Source organism: Melopsittacus undulatus, chromosome 6 (assembly GCF_012275295.1).
Source record: "Melopsittacus undulatus isolate bMelUnd1 chromosome 6, bMelUnd1.mat.Z, whole genome shotgun sequence".
NCBI lineage: Eukaryota > Metazoa > Chordata > Aves > Psittaciformes > Psittaculidae > Melopsittacus > Melopsittacus undulatus.
The window spans coordinates 6,470,590-6,489,987 of NC_047532.1; the positions used below are offsets into that span (position 1 = coordinate 6,470,590).

Consider the following 19,398-nt stretch of genomic DNA (forward strand, 5'->3'; position numbering starts at 1 on the left):
TTCCCCAGGTCACAGATGTTTCTGTGCAGGGGAAGGCTTGACCAGCACAAAACCCTCTGCCTTCAAGACAGGGGATGCTCCTGCCTATTCACCACCCTCAAAGAGCCCTGTCATGAGTCAGGGCTGTTTCTGAATCTGGCTTCTCCCATGCTGGATGGAGAGCCCCTACCTGAGCCAGACGTGGGGGATGTATGGAGGTAATGTAACTGGGAAGGTGGGCACCATTCTCAGAAGACGTTGCCAGCACATAACTGAAACAGGCAGCAGAATGCTGAAGAGAACACCTGAGCAGGGACCACGGCCAACAGGGAGTGAACCTGGGCAAGCACAGCCTGATTCCCACTTCAGCCATGGCACTAGGATGGAGCTGCTCACCGCCTCCTCCACCTTGGTTTCCCTGTATGTAACCAAGAGGGAATGAACAGACTTAGACTTCCCTTTTCTGTCTGTCAGGTGTCTCTTGTCACATTTGTCACTCCTATTACATATTCCACGATTCATTGCAGAGCTTCTCTCTGCTCTCCATATCTCTTGCCTCCTACCCCACACTGTTACCATCTTGCTTCTAGCCCGTGAGTGCAGGAGGAGCCTGGAGCCAAGGCAGCTGTGCTCAGAGCAGCATGTTTCAAAGCCATGCCCCACAATCCCACTGTATGTCCATACTCTTCCCCAACAACCCCCTCTCTTCAGGAGAGGCCAGGCTTGCTCTCCTCCCAGGTTGCCTCAGCTCCTGGTTGAGGATGCTCCATAAATATGTATGCTACTTATACGGAATTTGCTTGGCATAACTTGCTTAGCTTTAGCAGCTAAATTTGACGAAGGTCTAGGCTGCAAGCTGTGGACTTTCATCCAGACACACTGAACTTTTCACTAGTTGTGTAAAAGAAGGCCCCAGAGCTGGTTCAGACTGGAAGATAAGGAAGCAAGGAAGGCTGCTACCACTGTGAGCTGACACAGCAACCTTAGAGATAAGAGAAAAAAACCCTAGCATAAAAAACACTTAGAGACAATTAAGGGACCCAATGAAGAACAGGAAGACCCCAAAACCATTAGGTTTTAGGTAATGGTTGTATTAATTACTGTCTAATTAATATAAAAATAGTCATATTAACTACTGGTCAAAACTGTTGCATGAAGAAAGGGTGAGGAACTTTGTAAGGGTGTAATTGCCCAGGGATTTCTTTGTTTGGGGTCCCTCTTTGGAGGCATCCAGCTTGAGCTGCTCTGCGTGTCAGAGCCAAGAAAAAGGAGGCTTCCTGGTGTCTCTCTGCTCTCCCCAGTAGTGAGTTCTGCTGCAAGACTCAGTTTCTGAGAAGTCCCTGGATCTCCTCACCTTGGAGGCACCCCAGAGCACAGCACACCCCTCTCAGCACACCTGCAGGGCCCAGGGGTGACCATTAGCTTATGAGAGCCCCTCTATGCACCAACACTGCTTTGGAGATGTGCTCCCCATGTTATTGTTGGACCTCAGCCCTGCCTGTGGGGGGATGAAGCCTGCCTCAGACGCAGCCTTCAGCGGTGACTTTGGCAACCACATGAGCTGTTGCTAGAGATGCAGGCTTCCATGAGCATCCAGACTTCCCAGTGCTCGGGCACGACCCAGGGGCTGTTCGCAACCGAGACACGATGGGGATAAGAGACCCCACGGTGGCAGCCAGGCGATGCTCTGAGCGGCTGCTGCCGCTGCGAGGGAGCCGAGCCCCATCCCCTCCACCGCATCCCCACCGAGGGCCGCTGGGCACCCACCGGGCCGGGAAGCGGCACCATGCGGCGGCGCTGCCCGCGGCTCCGGTCCTGCCCCTCCGCTGGCTCCGCCCGCCCGGCCCCCGGCCTTCCCCCGCTGCCACACGGGCGGAGCGTGCGGGGAGCCGGCGGTACTGCTGCACCGGGGCCGGGGCCGTGGCCGGGCCGCTCTGCTGGAGCCAGCGGAACCGGCTGCAGCTGCTGGCGGCGGTGGCGGAGCGGCGGCGGCAGCGGAGCGGGATGACCCTCAAGTCGGGGCGCAGCGCCAGCGCCGGCAGCATGCGGACCGCGCTGTCCGACCTCTACCTGGAGCACCTCCTGCAGAACCGGGCCAAGCCCGAGGTGAGCGGCGGCCGGAGGCAGCCCCGATCCGCCCCAGCAGCGGCGGCTCCGACCCCTCCATCCCTCGGGCCCCTTCCCTGCCGAGGCCGGGCAGAGAGCCCCAGGGTGGCGCTTCCCATGTCCCCTTTTCCCTTGCTGGCCCTTATCTCAGCACCCTGCGCCCCGGGGGCCTCTCCATCCCTTCCTTCCCGCACGCACAAAGGGGAGCAGGGCCCCTAAGGCAGAGACCCGATGGCAGGCAGGAAATGAGCACCCATATATGTGCCTTGCATGTGGCACTGCTGGTCCCCGGCACCCCAGGAGCAGGGCTCTTTGCTGGGGGTACCTTGGGGGATGGTCAGCCAGCGTAGCCGGGCAGGGAAGAAGGAGCTGAAGGGAGCAGGGGAGGAAGGTTTCAGCATCCTGCCACGGAGGAGCTTGTGCTTGTTTTGCTGCAAAGTTATAGCTGGTCTGATCTGGAACTGCCTGTCACATGAGCTGATTCAGCTTGAGCAACATCCAGGTCTGCAGCATGGGCTGGAGGGGTGCTGGTGATCATGGGCTTAGCCCCAGAGAAAGAGGATGCAGCCAGCCCCACACACACCGGCTGTGGCACAGGGAATGGGCTGGCACCCCACTTCCAGGGAAGGAACCATGGGTTCTGCTTGGAGGGCTCCTTCCCCAGCTGGTGTCATCTGGGGTAGCTCGGGTACAACCAGGAGAAGGTCAGCAGTTCCCAGTGCTAAACAGCTGGTGCTTTTGTCCCAGCAGAGGTTTTCAGCTCCGAACAGGAGTCCCTGATGGAGCCATGGCATAATGTGCCTGGGCTGAGGGTTCGTTGCAGCTGTGGGGAGCCTCAGAGAGCAGGGAGGAAATTGTCCTGAAGTGCTGTCCTTGGCCCATCCTGTTGGACACTATGGCATCCAAAAGAGGCTTGTCTGATGTATCCCACACCAGCGGTTCGTGCACTTTTTATGGCTCAACCTTGGCAGACTGCTTACAAAGAGCAAAAAGAAAGATAAAAAGCTTTTAAAGCCAAGTGGCTGGATCAGGCAGCTGCTGAGAGGAGCTCTCCCATCCCTCTGCCTGCACGATCCAAGCAGAAGGCCTGCCTGGCTACAGGCAGAGCATGGATAAATCACCAATGGCAGGCAGGAGGGCATGGAAAATGTAGGAGCTGGCCTACAGCTCCCTGCTGCTACAGTATGTTTATTCCAATAGGGATAAAGAGAGAGATGGTGAACTGGGATCTGCCTTGGGTCTTTTAAGAGGCGTTATGCAGAGCTGGCACCCAACTGGGGTTACATGTCCTGAGCTTGCCAGCCACTCATGCTTGTCATGGGCATACAGAGATGGTGCTGACCCATGGATGCTGTAGGAAAGGGGGGATATCACCCAGCAGCAGCTCTGGGTTTGGCTGCAATTTGGCTGGGGTCAAACAGAGTAGCTGGGAGGTTTCTCTTCCCCATTTCTTGTGTTCCTCCCTTGGCACGCAAGCCCTCGGTGTGTGGAAGCTTGCTAGAAAACAAGCCAAAGCGGAGGGAGCCACTTGCCCTCTTCCAGTGAGCCCATATCTTATCCTTATCTCCCAACTGGCAAACAGATGTACCAAAAAGGTGTGGGCTTTATTCCCAGCTCTGCACCTGGCTGTCAGGGTGCCCTTGGACATGTTTCATTATTGCCTGTGGCTCAATTGATCAGCTGTAAAATGGGCAGCAAATGTGACCTTTGGGAGTCTGGTAAAGAGGGTGCTTCTGGGGGGACCTGAGCCTGTGGGTGCAGAGGGGACACTGCGTATCCCTGTGGGCAGTGGTTCCTGACGTCTAAACTGAGGCCACATTCCTGAGGGATCAAATCCTGAAGCGACTGTGGGCAAAACTAGTGGTTGAAAGCTGAGCAAAGCTTCTGGCCTTGGCCAGAATGAAGTGTGGAGGGCTGGCTCCAGCCTTCCCGTCTCAAATGCATTCTCCTTTCATGTTGCCATGTTCCAGTCTATGGCAGCTTCTGGAGAGAAGTGGTTTTGCAGGGCTTGTTGTGGAAGGTGGGGATGGAGCGGCCGGGCAGCTCCTTGGGTTTCTGCTCAGTGCTGTGGCTTTACTGGCTCTCCTTTGGAGGTGACTGGTTTCATAAACACATCTGGAGGCTGCATCAGCCTTTCCTGGTGGGAAAATGGAGCCTCAGCAAAGCTGACTGTGCTCCCATGAAAACCTGGCCCTTCTCCATTGCAGAACTCCATGACACGGAGTCAGTTTGAGGGCGTGCAGAGCTGGTGGCATCTTCTAACCTCCACAGCTTGTATCCCTCTCTGTTTCCCTTCCCTCTGTAACGTGTTGGTGTTGCTGGGCCTATTCCCAGTGTTAGCAATGTAATCCTGCTTGGTTTAAATACCTCTCTGGTTTGTTTGTTGTAACCTGGACCATATTGCTGGAAGGGGTCTTGGGTGAGGTTGCTCCTTGTGCTGGCAGACCTGAGAAGGCAGTAGCCCCCAGCAGGGTTGAATTACTTCTGAATGCCCCATTGCTTCTCAGCCTGCTGGAGCAGCCCAAAACCAGCTCCCAGAATCAAGGCTGGGCTTTTGTTTTGCTAATTTGCTCTTTTTACTCATTGCTGTATTGCTTAAGCCCTGCTGAGGCTGTGATGCACACATCTACTGGATGGTGGGGAGGTGAGGCTGGGGCACTAGAGGGTGGGAGCAGAGATTGCTGGGCCAGGACATCTCTCCACCAAATAGCCACCACCTGCATGCACCCATGGTGATTATAATGTGAGGGATAACGATTCCTGGAGGGAGCTGGGATTCTGTGTTTCGCTGTGGGTAGCACAGTGTGTCTCCTTGCCAGCCCAGAGCGTAGGCCCAGGGGATCCCAGCTCCAGGATTCCCTCCCTTATCTGAGCTGCTGTCCTTTGGGGACCAGCTTGGGGAAGCCCGCAGCATCTGACCGCATCCCCCAGGGTGCCCCTGCTCCTCCAAACCCAGCCAGTACTGAAACCCCTTGGTTTGAGCAGCAATGAGAGCCCAGGAACCAGACGTGCCCTTTGCACCATGGTGCTGCTTGCCCCAAGTGCTGCTCCAGCCCCCTGCAAACAAGCTGCTGGTTAATGTTTGATGTGCCTGTGCCAGGCAGCCCGGCTGAGCCAGCACAACAGCCGGAGCAACCCTGGCCCATGAGTGACCCCGCTGGGGACAGGACACCAAGGATTGCTCCACACTGATTGAATTCCCTCCTGAGGAATTCGCTGCCCTCTGCCCTGAGATGTGAAATCCAGGCTCTTGAGGATAAGGCAGGCGGGGAGCTGGGGTTCATCTCTTTGGAGCTGGTTGTGTTGCCACCATTTGTACCCTCATCAGCCAGCTGCAAGGCACCCGTATGGCTGAGCAGCTCCCATGGGTGCTGTCACACAGCTCAGCCCCACAACCTGCTCTCCCCACATCTGCCCCCAGGCTGGCCCCAGCGGTGACCGGCTCCGAGCTGGCAGTGGCTGGTGGCCACAGAGCCGGCTCTTAGCAGCACTCACAGATGTTTCCTGTGGAGCACAGTGTAAGTAGCTGGGTATGGCCGGCTGCCAGCATGAACTGAAAGGCTCTTGGGGTCACAGGCTATGCTGGGCCAAGCTAGAGAAGAGCGTGGTGGCTGCTGGAAGAGTGCAGGGTGGGTGATAGGCACAGCTGGCTCACATGAAAGCCACACGCATGTCCTGTGGCTGCTGGATGCCGAGCACCAGGGATGGAATCTCCTGGTCCTCCTTGCACACCAGGGTTTTTCCCATCCCCTGCCACCGGCTGCCCAGTGTGGTCAGGAAGATCCCACACCATCCCAGTATGGCTCTGTCTGGGGGTTGGTGGAGGACCCTGCTGTGTGCAGAGCTGCCATTGAGTGACTGGTGGCACAGCAGCCGGTCGCTGGGGCAAGGCTCACTCGGGGAGTCACCAGGGTGACAATAGTGCTGTGTCAGCAGTGAGCACTGGGTGTTTTCTCCAGCTCTCAGCAAGAAGCAAAGGTGAGGGCTGGGAGGCTCAGCTGGAAGCCATGGTGGGGACTGTGACTCCCAACCCTTGGAGCAGGCTGCACCTGGGACCTGGGTCAATGGGCTCTGCTGAGCCTGGAGGTTTGAAGCCAGGGATTGCATGGGGAAACAAACAGGTCTGGCCAAGACAAGCGTGATCTGTGCTGACTCAAACCATCTCACGGGCACTTTGGCCTTGGGCAAGGCTGGAGAAGTTCCTCATCCTCCAATTCCTTCTCCCAGTAGCTGGCTCAGCAGAGAGCTGGCTCTGGACACCACACTGCTGGATCTGTCCCTCTGCCCTGCACATGGTAGCAGCGTGCCCTGCTGGGCTTGGCAAGACAGGCTTGGGGGGGCATCTGGGCTGGGATTCAGCCTCCTCCTCCTCCATGTTTAAGCCATTGGCAGCTGGAGCCCACGTGGTCGCCTTTTTTCCTCCGAGGAGGAGATTGGTTGGCTCTTTTATAAGTAGTTGGCTTAAAAATAAATCCCACGTCTTCCCTGTTGCTGCAGTGTGGGCACCAGACTCCCTCCATCCTTTCTGTCCTAGCCCAGATCCACCATTGCTTAAGGCCAAGACTACAACAGTGCCCATGGTCTATCCCTCTCTACCAGTGCCTCTGTCCTGACTAGTCCTGGCTCTGCTGCCTCTGCCCTCAGCTCCCTCCCTGCTTTCCACCACAGCACAGGACTGGTCTCAGCTTGATAGCACACATCCCTACCCAAGCCGATTTCATTGTGGTTCAGTGCCGTGCCTGCACCCCACCAGCCAGTGCTTTTCACCCCAGTTGCACCCACATGGACCTCCCCACAGCCTGGCTGCAGCTCACCCATTGACAGCAGTGGGGCTGCAGCCTCTGGCTCTGGGCTGGGTGCCTGCAGTGGGTGAGAGCAACCCAGGGCAGAGGGTCAGGACACCACTTCCCAGCCACTGGCTTGGAGCCCAGGGGCCTGGCACCCAGCTGGATGCTGGCAGGGAGGTGTGTGTCGAGGAGAAGTGTTGGCTGTGCCAGGCTGGGAACGGTGTGGCCACGGTGCTGGTGCAGGACTACAGCCAGCGAGGACCTTGCTGGTGTCCCCACAGGTTTGCTGGCTGTGGTTCCCAACCTGGGTGCTGATGGGAGCACGCTACAAACTGGACAAGAACAGAGGGTTTCCCATGGATGAAAGCCTCTGCTTGGTTTCCCAGTGCTGGTCTGTTGCTAGGAGCTGGGGAGGGAAACAGGGAGTTTCTGGATTGCTTGGAGCACATTACCTTCTGTGCCTGGATGCACGCATGGCTCCGCACTGTGTTGGTTGTCCATTGATGTAGATGCGGAGAGGTTGAACTTGAGAGCTGAGCAAGAGCAGAGCTTGGCCCTGGTCTCAGGGGTGTCATAAACTGCTCCGTTCACTTGGTGTCCTGGCCTTTATGCTCTGCAACAAGCCAGCTGTGGGCTAAGTGCTGCTGCAAGACACAGGTAGTGTTTGGGACTTACTGATGCAGATGTTGTGGACACTTGGCTTCTGATACCTGCAGCTTAGCCAAAGTTTTCTTACCTCCTGTGTTTCCCAGGCTGGAAAAGTGCAGATCAAGCCCACATCCACATCTTCGAGGGTGAAGCTATGAAGAATCATAGAATAGTTAGGGTTGGAAAGGACCTTAAGATCATCCAGTTCCACCCCCTGCCATGGGCAGGGACACCTCACACTAAACCATATCACCCAAGGCTTCATCCAACCTGGCCTTGAACACTGCCAGGGATGAGGCATTTATCACTTCTTTGGGCAACCCATTCCAGTGCCTCAGCACCCTCACAGTAAAGAACTTCCTCCTTATATCCAGCCTGAACTCTTTCTCTTCTCTTGCTCTTCCAGTCCTGTCCTCCAGCCCATGGGTCTCTGCTCCCCTGTGTCCCACTTGCACCCCATGCACCCTATCGTGATGGAGTAGCTCAGCCCCACAGCAGGGAGCCAGCACCCCCAGGCCCCTAAACCCCAGTGTTTGTTTTGCCCTGACAGGCCATCACTCAGTCCCCGAATGCCATCACTGAGGACATTTACACCAACGGCTCAGTGACGGGGGGCAGCCCTTCCCACAGCAACGGCCGCGAGATGCGCAAGATCCGCCTCGTCCAGTTCGAGAAGGTCATGGAAGAGCCCATGGTGAGAGCTGGAAGATCCCAATCCCAAAGCCTGGTGGCACCTGGGGGGGGCGGAAGGGCAGGTAGAGCCATGCCAACAGGCTGGCCTCAGGGGAAGCAGATCACTGGAGCCCTTAGCCATGGGATGAAGGTGCTGGATCCTGCAAGTCCATCATGGGAGCAAGTCCCATCAAAGGGTGATGATGCCTGTGCCAAGAGGAGCTGCAGCGGCTTCCCTAAGCCACTGCACAGCCCACCATGGACATGGGGCTGGAGAGGACCTTGCTGAGAACACGGGAGCTCTTCCCCTGCAGCAAGCGGTCATGGATTTTCCTGTCTTCCAGGGAATCACGCTGAAGCTCAACGACAAGCAGAGTTGTATGGTGGCCAGGATCTTCCACGGGGGCATGATTCACAGACAAGGTAACAAGGCCCTTGGCATGCACGTCTGCAGAGATAGGGTGGCCCCACAGCGCTGTTGGCTTTCCCCTATGGTGAGGACATGTGTGTCCGTTCCTCCAGCAGGGATATGCCAGGAGCTCGGGACTCGCTGGTCTGTCTGCATGGTTGGCATGTTAATGCACTGGAGGCTTTAGGGAGCAATAAAGGATAGGGGGAAGGGCTCTCCCAGAAAGGAAGCAGAGATCGTCTGTCTCCATCCCGTGATGGGGTCACTGTAACAAGAGATGGGTCATACCCCAGAGACTGCATGGGAAGCTCTTCCCACTCCTAAAGTGCACAGGTGGGACAGGCTTGCTGTGGATTGGCTTTGCAGACCACGTGAAGGTGCCAACAGACATAAATAGGTGCTATTTTCTGGTTTTGGGTCTTGCCAAGGGGACATGGAAATGAGATGTTCTGTGCTTAGAAGAAGAGGTCCCTTTTCCAGCCTTGGATCCAAGTGGGAAGTCTGAGCTTGCCCCTGCCAAAATAACATAGGAGTCATTCCAGTAACACTATTGGAGCTTGATTTTATAGCAGTGTATCTGAGGCTGTAAGCTGGCTGGGTATATAAACTGAAAACACAGTCAAGACAGCTTCTGTTAAGGAGGCTGTCACTTGGCATCAGACAGGGTACATGGGGTAGAAACAGGTACTTTGATCAGTCTAAAGCACTGAAAGACACACTGTGGAAAGCAATCTGGTGACCTTCAAAATAGATGAAGACTGTGTATTGGGTGGAGGGGCTCCAGTCCCTTGTGCTTAGGTGACATGTGTGGCTCCATGGGCTCCAGGCAAACATCCCAGTGTCCTGGCCACAGCTTGCCCAGGGGGTCTGAAGGCTGGTGGAGCTGTGTTGGGTTTGATGTGTGGCTCCTGTCCAGTCCTGCACTTTGATGTTTCTCCTGTTGCTGCCAGGCTCCCTTCACGTGGGTGATGAAATCATAGAAATCAATGGGCAGAGTGTGAGCAACCACTCAGTTGACCAGCTGCAGAAGATGCTGGTAGGTATCTGTGTTTGGTAGGGCTGTTCCCTAGGGAAGACCCCCTTTGGCCTGCAGGTGTGCATGCTGGTTCAGCATTCACCCCCTCCTAGACACTAGAGCCAGCACACAGCTGCCTGCTGCAGTGTGGTGTGGCTGTACCAGGGTGCTGTGATAGAGCCAAGCACCAGGTCTCTATACAGCCTTGGTGGTCTGTCCTTGCTGCTTGTTTCTGGCCCTGAGCAGCAGTGAAGGCTGTTGGCTGGGTCCCTCCTCAGAAGGATGGTTGGCCCAGGAGGCCCCTTCAAGCCTCCACATGTGTTGTACCCACAGGACCATGTAGGTCTTGTTGTGGAGCAACAGTGCATCTGGTCTGTGGCAGGGAAGGGAGTGCTGTGCCTCTGATGTCCCCGGGAGGGAAGGAGCGAGAGGCCGGCTGCCTCCAGGCACCACCTCCTCCAACTCTTCTTTCTCCCCTTCCTTCTTCACTAGAAAGAAACCAAGGGCATGGTCTCAATAAAAGTCATTCCCAACCAGCAAAGCCGCCTGCCTGCTCTCCAGGTAAGTGCAGCCTCCAGACCCACTGTGCTGGGACATGGGATGTGGCTGTGGGGCTGGGGAGGGACCAGAGCAAAGCACAGGGGACCAGTGCTGGAGAGAGAGCTGTGTTGAGCCGTGGGGATGGCTGCCAGTGAGGATGAAAGGATCTATCCTGTGATTAGATTGCTGCAAACGAGCAGATTTCGGCCCTGTGTGGATGTATTTACCCGATGTGTATGTAGGAATGTGGGCTCCCGAGGCACAGCAGTACATGTGTGCAGTGTTTGGTGATGATAAAGCAGTGGCTTGTGCACACCAGGAAGCATCAGAGGGTTTCCTGCCACCTTCAGAGCCGCAGTCCCTGATGCTCAGTGCATCAGTGCAGAGAGGGTGGCGCAGGTCCGGATGCCACCAGCAGCGAGTGGGAGGACGGAAGCGCTGGGGGAGAGGAAGGCAGCTCCTTGTGCTGCCTCTGCTGGGGTGGGGGTGATGTGCTGCGACACGGTGACACTGCCTGGCTCTGCCTTTGGGGTCCTGCTGTGGCTCGGGATGCTCAGGAGAGGGGAGGGATGGCTCCTATGCCAAGGCTTCCGTGTGTGGTGGCTGGGATGCAGGATGTGGTCCTGTCTCTGGGTGCAGGAGCCAACCCCAGCGCATCACGGACAGGGAGGAGTGGGAGAGGAGCTCAGAGGCAGAGGGATGAGCTGGGGGAGCCCATGGCACCCTCTTTCCTTCCGCAGAGCAGTGACATGTGAACATGGTGACAAGTGGAAGCTGCCTCCGTGGCTTGCTCAGCACACGCTGTCCCCGTTCCAGCTCACCCAGCCTTGCACGTGTTTGTTTATCAAACAGCCCCATGCCTGTCCTGCCGTCTGTCTGCCCTCCCTGGCCTGACCCAGCCAGCGCAGTGCCAGGGGAAAGGCTACCTCTGAGGAGCAGAACACAGCTGCTGACTCACCCAACACTGGCCATGGGCTCAGGGAAGGACACGGGACAGACTCCTTCCAGCAGCAGTTGTCCTCTTGCTGTGCCCAGGGCCATGGTGCTGTCAGCTCATGGGCTGCCCACATCTCTGCTTGTTGCAGTCCATTGCTGAGTGTTCTTCTCTTTCATGGATCCCTGTGATGACCTTCATTCCAGGGCCTGGCAAGCAGGACAGTGCAGGTCCTGGCATCACAAACCTCACTCACCTGGCTCACCCTGCAGCCTGGTAACCAGCCACTCTGAGGCCCCTGAGTCTCTCTTGACATTGATCCTAATGCACTGACCACTGTGGGCTCTCGAGGTCACCTCCAACCTGTTCCCAGGCACAAACAGCAGCCTTCTGGCTTTAAAGACCAGGGCTTCTCATGCTGGTACCTGCTTGGTACCTGGGCTTCCAGCCCCAGGGAGGGGACAGGCAGGAGGCAGGCAAAGAGCTGGCATTTGGAGCTGGCCCTTTGCAGTCTGTGGGTGATGCCTGGGGCTGGCTGATGCTGACTCCTAATAGGTGTAAGACAGGGTCTTTCCAAAAGTGACCTGTGTCTGCCTTGGGGTACTGGCGTCTGTGGGAGCAGAGGGCTCCAGGCAGTGCTTGCTGTGCATCCCTCCTGTGTATGTGTTGGTGACCAGCTTCCTGGTGCCAGAGTGCTTTCAAAGCAAGCATCAGTCCTTATCCTGAAAGGAGATGCCACTCTTACTGTCTCCCATTGTGAGCTCTCATGTCACAGCTTGATCCGTATGCTCTGCTTTTCTGGCACTGAAAGGGAACCATTATTCATGTCCTGCTGGCCTTGTGCCTCCAGCAGCACTGCTGAAGGAGGACCCACTGTGGGACATGGTTTTCCTGGGGAACAAGGACAGCACGCTTTACCTTACCCAGTGAGGATGACTTTCCAGGCCCTGCCTGTGTCCCCCGAGCACAGGACATAGGCATCGCCCCACAGGAATCCCTTTGTCCCTTTGCTACGTGCTGCATTTCTGGGATAAATAACTCAATAGGATGCCCTGGTCAGGGACACGTTGCTGCTGCAGCAGTGTTTCAGGTGAGAAACCCTTCATGCAGGCACCGAGAGCAAGCGGCAGTGCAGAAGACACTGGTCTGCCCTCCTCCCAGGGATAGTGGCTCTCACCCATGCTGTTGCTCCCTGACATTCTGTTCTTCCTGAGCAGCCTTCCTGGAAAACCAGCTCCATGTGGAAAAGGCTGTAATGCCATTCCTTTCCTGACCGTGCAAAGATATTCAAGCCCAAGGAGGGCTTGAGACCATGGGGAGGCAGCAGCATCATCTGCCCTGGTGGCAGCAGGCACTGTAGACTCCCTCCCGAAGAGGGGGGGACAGGGAAGGGCCACTTTCCCAGTGCCCAGGGCTGGCCCAGCCCCAGGATGGTGGCACAGTGGCCTGGGAGCAGCAGCAGCTCATTTCCCATTGCAGCTGTGAGGAACATAATATGAGAGCAGCTGATGCTGAAGAGGCCAGGACAGACCTAGGCAGGGATGGAGAGGACATCGCAGCCTTGGCTCCCCGAGGGCCCTGTGCCATGCAGTGGGGTGCACAGTGCTGGGGAGAGGCCCGGGCACAGCAGCTGGGGTTGAGATGTGGCTGTCCCTGCAGTCCCCAGGACATGGGATTGCAGGGAACACTGTTCTGATGGCTTCTCTCTGCTCACCCCATTGCAGACCCTGTGTTGGTCTCCCCTCTGGCTGGTTCAGCTCACTAGCACTGTGCAGCAGTGTAGTGGGGGGGCTACATGTCAGGATCCAAGCTCGAGCTGTGGAGCATGCTAGAGGTTGCAGTTGTTCCAGTGGATCCCAGTAGGGCCAAGATGCCATCCTCCTTCCTTCTTCCCTCCTCCCTCTTCCCAGCATGTCTCACTGCAGCTCCGTGCTCATGAGCTTCCCCCAAGGCTTTGTGCATCTCCTTTCTCCCTACCTGGCCTCATGGGGTGTGCAAAGCAGCAGGGGCTGGGGTCCCTCCACGGCCATGTGGGGCTGGGATCAGCCACCCTGCGTGCCCATGCTGATGCCAGCCCGCTCTCTGTTTGGCAGATGTTCATGAGGGCACAGTTTGACTATGACCCCAAGAAAGACAACCTGATCCCCTGCAAGGAAGCAGGGCTGAAGTTTCAGACCGGGGACGTGATTCAGATCATAAACAAGGATGACAGCAACTGGTGGCAGGGCCGGGTGGAGGGGTCCTGCACCGAGTCAGCAGGACTCATCCCTTCTCCAGAGCTGCAGGAGTGGTAGGTGCTGGGGGTGGTCTGGGTCTGGGAGTGGAGGTGGGAATAGTGACCATGCACTGTCAGGAGTGCGGCTGTGCTGGGTAACACCAGTGTCAGTGCTGGGAGAAGGAGGTGGTTGTCTCCTTTGTCTGCCACAGGGTGAGCCTTTACCTGTCCCAGCAGCCACCCTTGCATGCCTGAGGGACAGTCCCGCTGCCCCCCTGGGCCTGGGGTGATGGTTGGGCTATGGTGGTGTTCTCCTCTCTCGGCAGGCGTGTGGCAAGCGTCACCCAGTCCGGTCAGAGCGAATCCCCGAGCTGTAGCCCCTTCGGGAAGAAGAAGAAGTGCAAAGATAAATACCTGGCCAAGCACAGCTCCAGTGAGTGTGAGCAGGGCAGTGGGCTCCATCCCCAGTGCTGGCCATCACCCCTGGGACAGATGTGTCCATGGAGTCAGCCCTAATGGCCCAGTGACAACCACTATGGCTCTTGGCACTAAGCTCCTTGCGAGGCTGGGCTCCTGAGCCTCAAACCCCACGAGCTGCTGACTGCAATTAGGGAGCAGCCTGAACTGCTGTGTCCCCAGTGGGGCAGGGACCCTGCCAACAGCCTGTGCTAAGCACGCCTGAGGATGTGCTGGCTCCCAGCCTGGCCCGCAGCTCCGAGCAGCAACAAACAAGGCCATAAATCACCAAATAAATAAAGCTCCCCCAGCAACAAGCTCCCTGCTGCCTCCCCATGCAGCTCCCAGCTCCTGCTGTCCTGAGATGAGTTACTCAGAGAGCTGCCCTGGCTTCTCTGGTGGCTGCTGGTCCAGCTCCCAATAGCCCTCCACAAGCTGCCCTATTCCTACGCAGGGATGAGCTCCCAGCCCAATCCTGATGCTCCCTCCATTTGCCCAAGGACCTGCCTTTGGTCTGACACACACACACATAGCCCTGCTGCTGCAGCCAAACCAGCTCTGACCACTCTCTTGTTTCTCCTCTGCTCCAGTTTTTGACCAGCTGGATGTGGTTTCCTATGAGGAGGTGGTGAGGCTGCCTGCCTTCAAGAGGAAGACTCTGGTGCTCATCGGTAGGTCCTGTGTGCCATGGGATCCTGGGGGGACCGTACAGGGCTGGGGCAGTGTGGCCCTTAGTGAGCTCTTCTACCTGGAGCAGGCACCACGCAGGCTGACCTTCACATGGCATTGTGCATGGTCTGGCATCTGCACTGCGATGCTGGGCTTGGGTTAACTCAGGAGTTTCCAGCTCCTGGGTATCTTTATGGGTGACTCTTATTGAAAGCAGCTCTGGTCTGCCCAGCTACCTTTGGGGCAAGCACTCAAACACTGTGGGTGCTGAGCACGGTGGCCATGGGCAGCCCAGCTCAGCAGCACCAGTCTGCTCTCCAGCTGGGGCTATAGGTGAGTGTGCCTAGGGCAGGGAGCATCACTTCCAGGGCTGGAATACACCACAGACCAGCTCAGGCAGCAGGTCCTGGGCAAGGCTGCGGGAGCTCTGCACCATTCCTCAGGCTTCCCCGAGCCCATCTCCAGCTTCCATCCCTCCTTGTCTGCAGGGGCCAGCGGCGTGGGCCGTAGCCACATCAAGAACGCTCTGCTCAGCAACAACCCGGACAAGTTCATGTACCCACCCCCTTGTAAGTACCCAGGGCAGAGGCACAGGACACGTTTCCTGTCACCTCCTCGAGCCAAGGCCTTCTGACAGCAGATGGGACATAGGGAGGTATTCCTCCAGTGCCACCAAGACCCTGATGCTGGAGGCCACCCTGTCTGCTGTCCCATGGGCTGAGCCTGCCAATGGCTGTAGGGTTGCTACCACCTGCATTGCAGACACCTCACTCTTTGCATGCTAACAGCTCTCATTGGGCTTGCTGGGTTCCCTCATTGCCCCAAGCAGGAAAGGGGATTAGCACAGCCAAGTGTTGAGGGCCTCTGTGCGCTAACCTCATGCTCAACAAGGGAAGGTGGGATGCCCAGGTCATCCAGAGCAGAGGCTTCCCACTCTGCTCTGGTCCCTGTTCCTTCTGGGCACCAGCACTCACCGTATCCCTCTCTGTGCAGACACCACACGGCCCCAGAAGAAGAATGAGGTGGATGGGAAGGACTACTACTTTGTGTCCACCGAGGAGATGACCCGGGACATCTCAGCCAACGAGTTCCTGGAGTTTGGAAGCTACCAGGGAAACATGTTTGGCACCAAGTTTGAAACAGTGCACAAGATCCACCAGCAGGACAAAGTCGCTATTTTGGACATTGAGCCTCAGGTAGGGAGCAGGGGATGGGGTGGCCACCCTTTTCCCTCTCCAGCACCATGTGTGTGAGTGCTGCTTTGCACAGTGGTGGTTGTGTCCAGTACCCAGCTCAGAGCAGGCTGAGGATGCCCTTCTATCCTCCCCATGGGAACCCCCTGGTAACTGCACCCTTCTCTCCACAGACCCTGAAGATCGTCCGCACGGCCGAGCTCTCCCCATTCATAGTGTTCATTGCCCCAACAGACAAGGCAGAGGAGGTGAGTGGCAGGGCACTGAGCCCGAGTTCTGCTCAGGGAAGGGGGCAAGGACCCCACTGCAGCAGCCCAGAGCTTGCCCTCTGCTCTGTATCAGCATCTTCTGTTGCACTGATCCTTGTGGGCCAGGAGAGCAGACCTGAGAACCAGGAACTGGTGATTCCTGCGGCTGTAGAGTCCCTCCCACACTGACACCCCCAAGCAACCCCTATGCTTGCAGTATACTTAGCCCCTAACATGTAGTGGGGTGTCCAGCCCAGCACCCAGGGCCATCTCCAGCTGCAGCAGTGCTGCAGAGCAGGAATATTTATCCTGCCATTGGCTATGCAAATGGGACACCCATACAGCAGCTCCTTTCATTCTCTGCCTCATTAAGCTGCTCATCTCTCCAAAATGGGATGAAAGCAGCACTGATGCTGCAGTTAACCCATGCAGCACCACAAGGCTAGCAGTTACACACTGCCATTGCCCAGGAAGCCCCTGATGCAGAGAGCAGTGCTGCCTGCCCTGCCAAGATAGAGGACCAGCTCCCACAAGGGCTAACCTCTGCAGGGAAATGGGAAGTGGTGGGAGAACAGGGAAACCCACAGAGCAGTGCTCCTCCTGGTCTTGTGTACAGGGACTTTCCCCCAGGACATGAGGAAATGGACTGAAGATGAGAGAGGGGAGATTCAGGTTAGGCATTAGGCAGAAGCTCTTCCCTGGGAGGGTGCTGAGGCGCTGGCACAGGGTGCCCAGAGAAGCTGTGGCTGCCCCATCCCTGGCAGTGTTCAAGGCCAGGTTGGACACAGGGGCTTGGAGCAGCTGCTCCAGTGGAAGGGTTGGAGCTGGATGAGCTTTGCACTCCCTTCCAACCCAAACCATGCTGTGATTCTATGTCCAGACAACACCACCTGTCCCAGCTTGCTAATTTGGGGTCCATAAAGCTTAAAGTAACAGTTTGCAGGGCAAGTATGCAGCAGAGCAAGCATCACACAGGCATTTAGCAGCATGGTGAGCACAGGGCTGCAAAGCCAGTTGCAGAAGGCTGGGGGGGCGAATGCCAGGCCAGGAAGGGCAGTGGGCAGCCTGCTGCATCCCACCCCACGGCTGCCTCCAGGCAGAGGAGCTGGCTCTGCCGCAGTGGGCAGGGCCAGCCCTGCTGGTGCAGGCACTATATATAGCTGCTGCTGCGGCTCAGGTAGCTGCTTACCAGGAGGGATGCAACAGAGCCAAAATGTGAGCTGGCAGAGCTCCTATGAGCCAGGCACACTGCTTATTGCCCACCCCATGAGCTGCTGGGCAGCACGCAGCAGAGCTCAGCAAGAGCTGCATCCCAAGCTCTTTGCCCATCTCCAGGCACAGAAGCAGGGAGCTGCTTACATTTCAAGCTCTGTTGGTGACATTAAGTGGAAATGGGTCTGGACTTTGCTATTGAGGGGCACACAGAGACATGCTGCTGGGATGCTCCTGGCTAGCTGCAGAGCTGTGCAGAACAGCCACACTGGCTGAAGGAGGCAGGCAGCTTTGCTTTTCCTATGACAAAATCTATCCCAGCCAAAAGCAGCCTGCTAGCTGGTGCTACCCAGGTTAAGAGCCAGTGAGGAGAGACCATCCTGCAGGGATCCTACCTCAAAACCAGCCTCAGGTCTCAAGCTGGCTACACTGCAGTGTAGTAATGGGCAGCCTGCTGCTCGGTGAACCTGCTCCTCCTAGGGAGCTGCCACAAAGCATTTCAAAGCTCAATACCAGACCAATGTCTGACAGCTCTGCCATCACTCCAGCAGATAACCTGATGCTCTCAGCAAGGCATAGAAGTCCAGCAGACCCCCCAGACACACACTCCAGAGACAATGCACCAGCTCCTATCTTGTCAGACTGCATGGATGCTCTGATGCTTAGCAACCACTTGAGCTGTTCTGGTGGTAGCTGGAGGGAGTTTGGCTGCTGGGGCAGGCTGTGAGATTCCAATCATCCCTCCCCAGCCTCCTGACCCACTGTCCTGTTCCTTGCAGACAGAGGCCTTGCAGCAGCTCCGGAAGGATTCGGAGAGCATCCGGAGCCGATACGCACACTACTTCGACCTCTCGCTGGTCAACAACGGGGTGGAAGAAAGCCTCCAGCTGCTGCAGGAAGCCTTTGAGCAGGCCTGCAACTCCCCACAGTGGGTGCCTGTCTCCTGGGTCTACTGAGAGGGCATCCGACCCCAGCCGCTTCCCATCAGCCATCCTGCAGCCATGGGGAGAAACCTCCTCAGGTTTCCCTGATCCACGCACAGCCCAGCACAATTCCCTTCCTCTGCTGCTCCACGGACATGGTCTCAATTGGGTGACACACACAATGGGATCTCCGGATCCCCTCTCCCAAGGGAACACAGGACAGGGAATGCCCAGGGGACGGCTGCCTCCCTGGGTACCACAATGTAGTGTTAAGTGGCTACAGCCAAGCCCAGAGCACCCCGTTAGCTCAGAGCACAGCTCCCACCTCACTGGGCAGGGGAAGGCTCAGTGCTGCTGGAGCACCCAGATGCTCTCTGCATCAGGCCCAAGGGAAGTGAAAGAGCAGAGGCTTTGCAGGCAGATGTCCCCTACCATGAGCACACTGTGCCACAGACACCTCAACAGCCTGGCTGGAGGCTGCAAGGCTTCAAGGGAACCCACAGCTTAGGAGGCTTCACAGAGACCACACCAGTGTTCCTACATCTTAGGGTTCCTCCTCACAGATGGGAAAGAGCAGGAAAAGGAGAACATGGATTGGATGCTGGTGGCATAGCACATGCCACCCCCAGGCAGGCCTCAGCCCATGTTCTGAGGTTGGAATTGTGCGATTCCCTGTGTAACTGTAAAAGCTCAGTGTATTTCAAGTCTTCACTGTGCAGCTTGGATTGTTACTGCCTCAGCAGCAGCCAAGGAAGTCCCATGGACTAAACCCCAGAGGGACAGGCAGTTCAATGGGTAAATCTAGCCACAAGTAGCAGTTGCATGCAATAGAAACAGCATCTCTGCAAAGATCATCCAGGCATGCTTTCTCCGGTCTAGGGTGTACTTGCACACTGTATGTGAGCATAAAAGCCATCCCTGCAAAGGGAATCCTCCTGCAGGAGCGTAGTGAAGCACAAACCCCACCGTGACCATGTCTGGGAAGCATCACCCTGGCTCCTGGGCAAACCATAGCCATCATTTAGGTGAACTCTCATTTGTGTGTTCAGCAGTCAGCTAAGGGAAAGGGGTTCAGAAGTCTTGTGCAATTCTTAAAGGATGCCAAAACCACAATCGATGTGCAATAGGGACCTTTGTTCTGATCCACTGCAGGGAAACAATGAGCAGCAATAAACGTGTGCTGAGACATTGCCATGACTGGTGTTGTGCCTCTTCCTCTGAGCACTTCCTGGAAGTCTGTTCTCACCTCTCTGCCCCTAACACAAGGTTGGGCAGGCCAGCACCAAAAAGTCCCTCCAGCAACCATCAGACCTCTCCAGCACAGGCAAAGGAGGAAAGAGAACACTCAGCTCCAGGCACATGTTGGTACATGTGGGTTTTACCCAAGTAGAA

The 19,398-nt window shown here is 56.7% G+C and overlaps 1 protein-coding gene across 1 annotated transcript; it reads left to right on the plus strand.

Annotated features, from left to right (window-relative positions):
- The first annotated feature begins 1,856 nt into the window (after nucleotides 1-1,856).
- MPP1 (MAGUK p55 scaffold protein 1) lies at nucleotides 1,857-19,198 on the plus strand. The gene is made up of 12 exons (XM_034064303.1): nucleotides 1,857-2,085; nucleotides 8,071-8,214; nucleotides 8,537-8,615; nucleotides 9,552-9,637; nucleotides 10,109-10,177; nucleotides 13,184-13,380; nucleotides 13,632-13,738; nucleotides 14,352-14,432; nucleotides 14,919-14,999; nucleotides 15,424-15,626; nucleotides 15,797-15,871; nucleotides 17,863-19,198. The coding sequence occupies exons 1-12, from the start codon at nucleotides 1,984-1,986 to the stop codon at nucleotides 18,037-18,039; spliced, it is 1,401 nt and encodes a 466-aa protein (XP_033920194.1). The 5' UTR covers nucleotides 1,857-1,983; the 3' UTR covers nucleotides 18,040-19,198.
- Nucleotides 19,199-19,398: the final 200 nt, after the last annotated feature.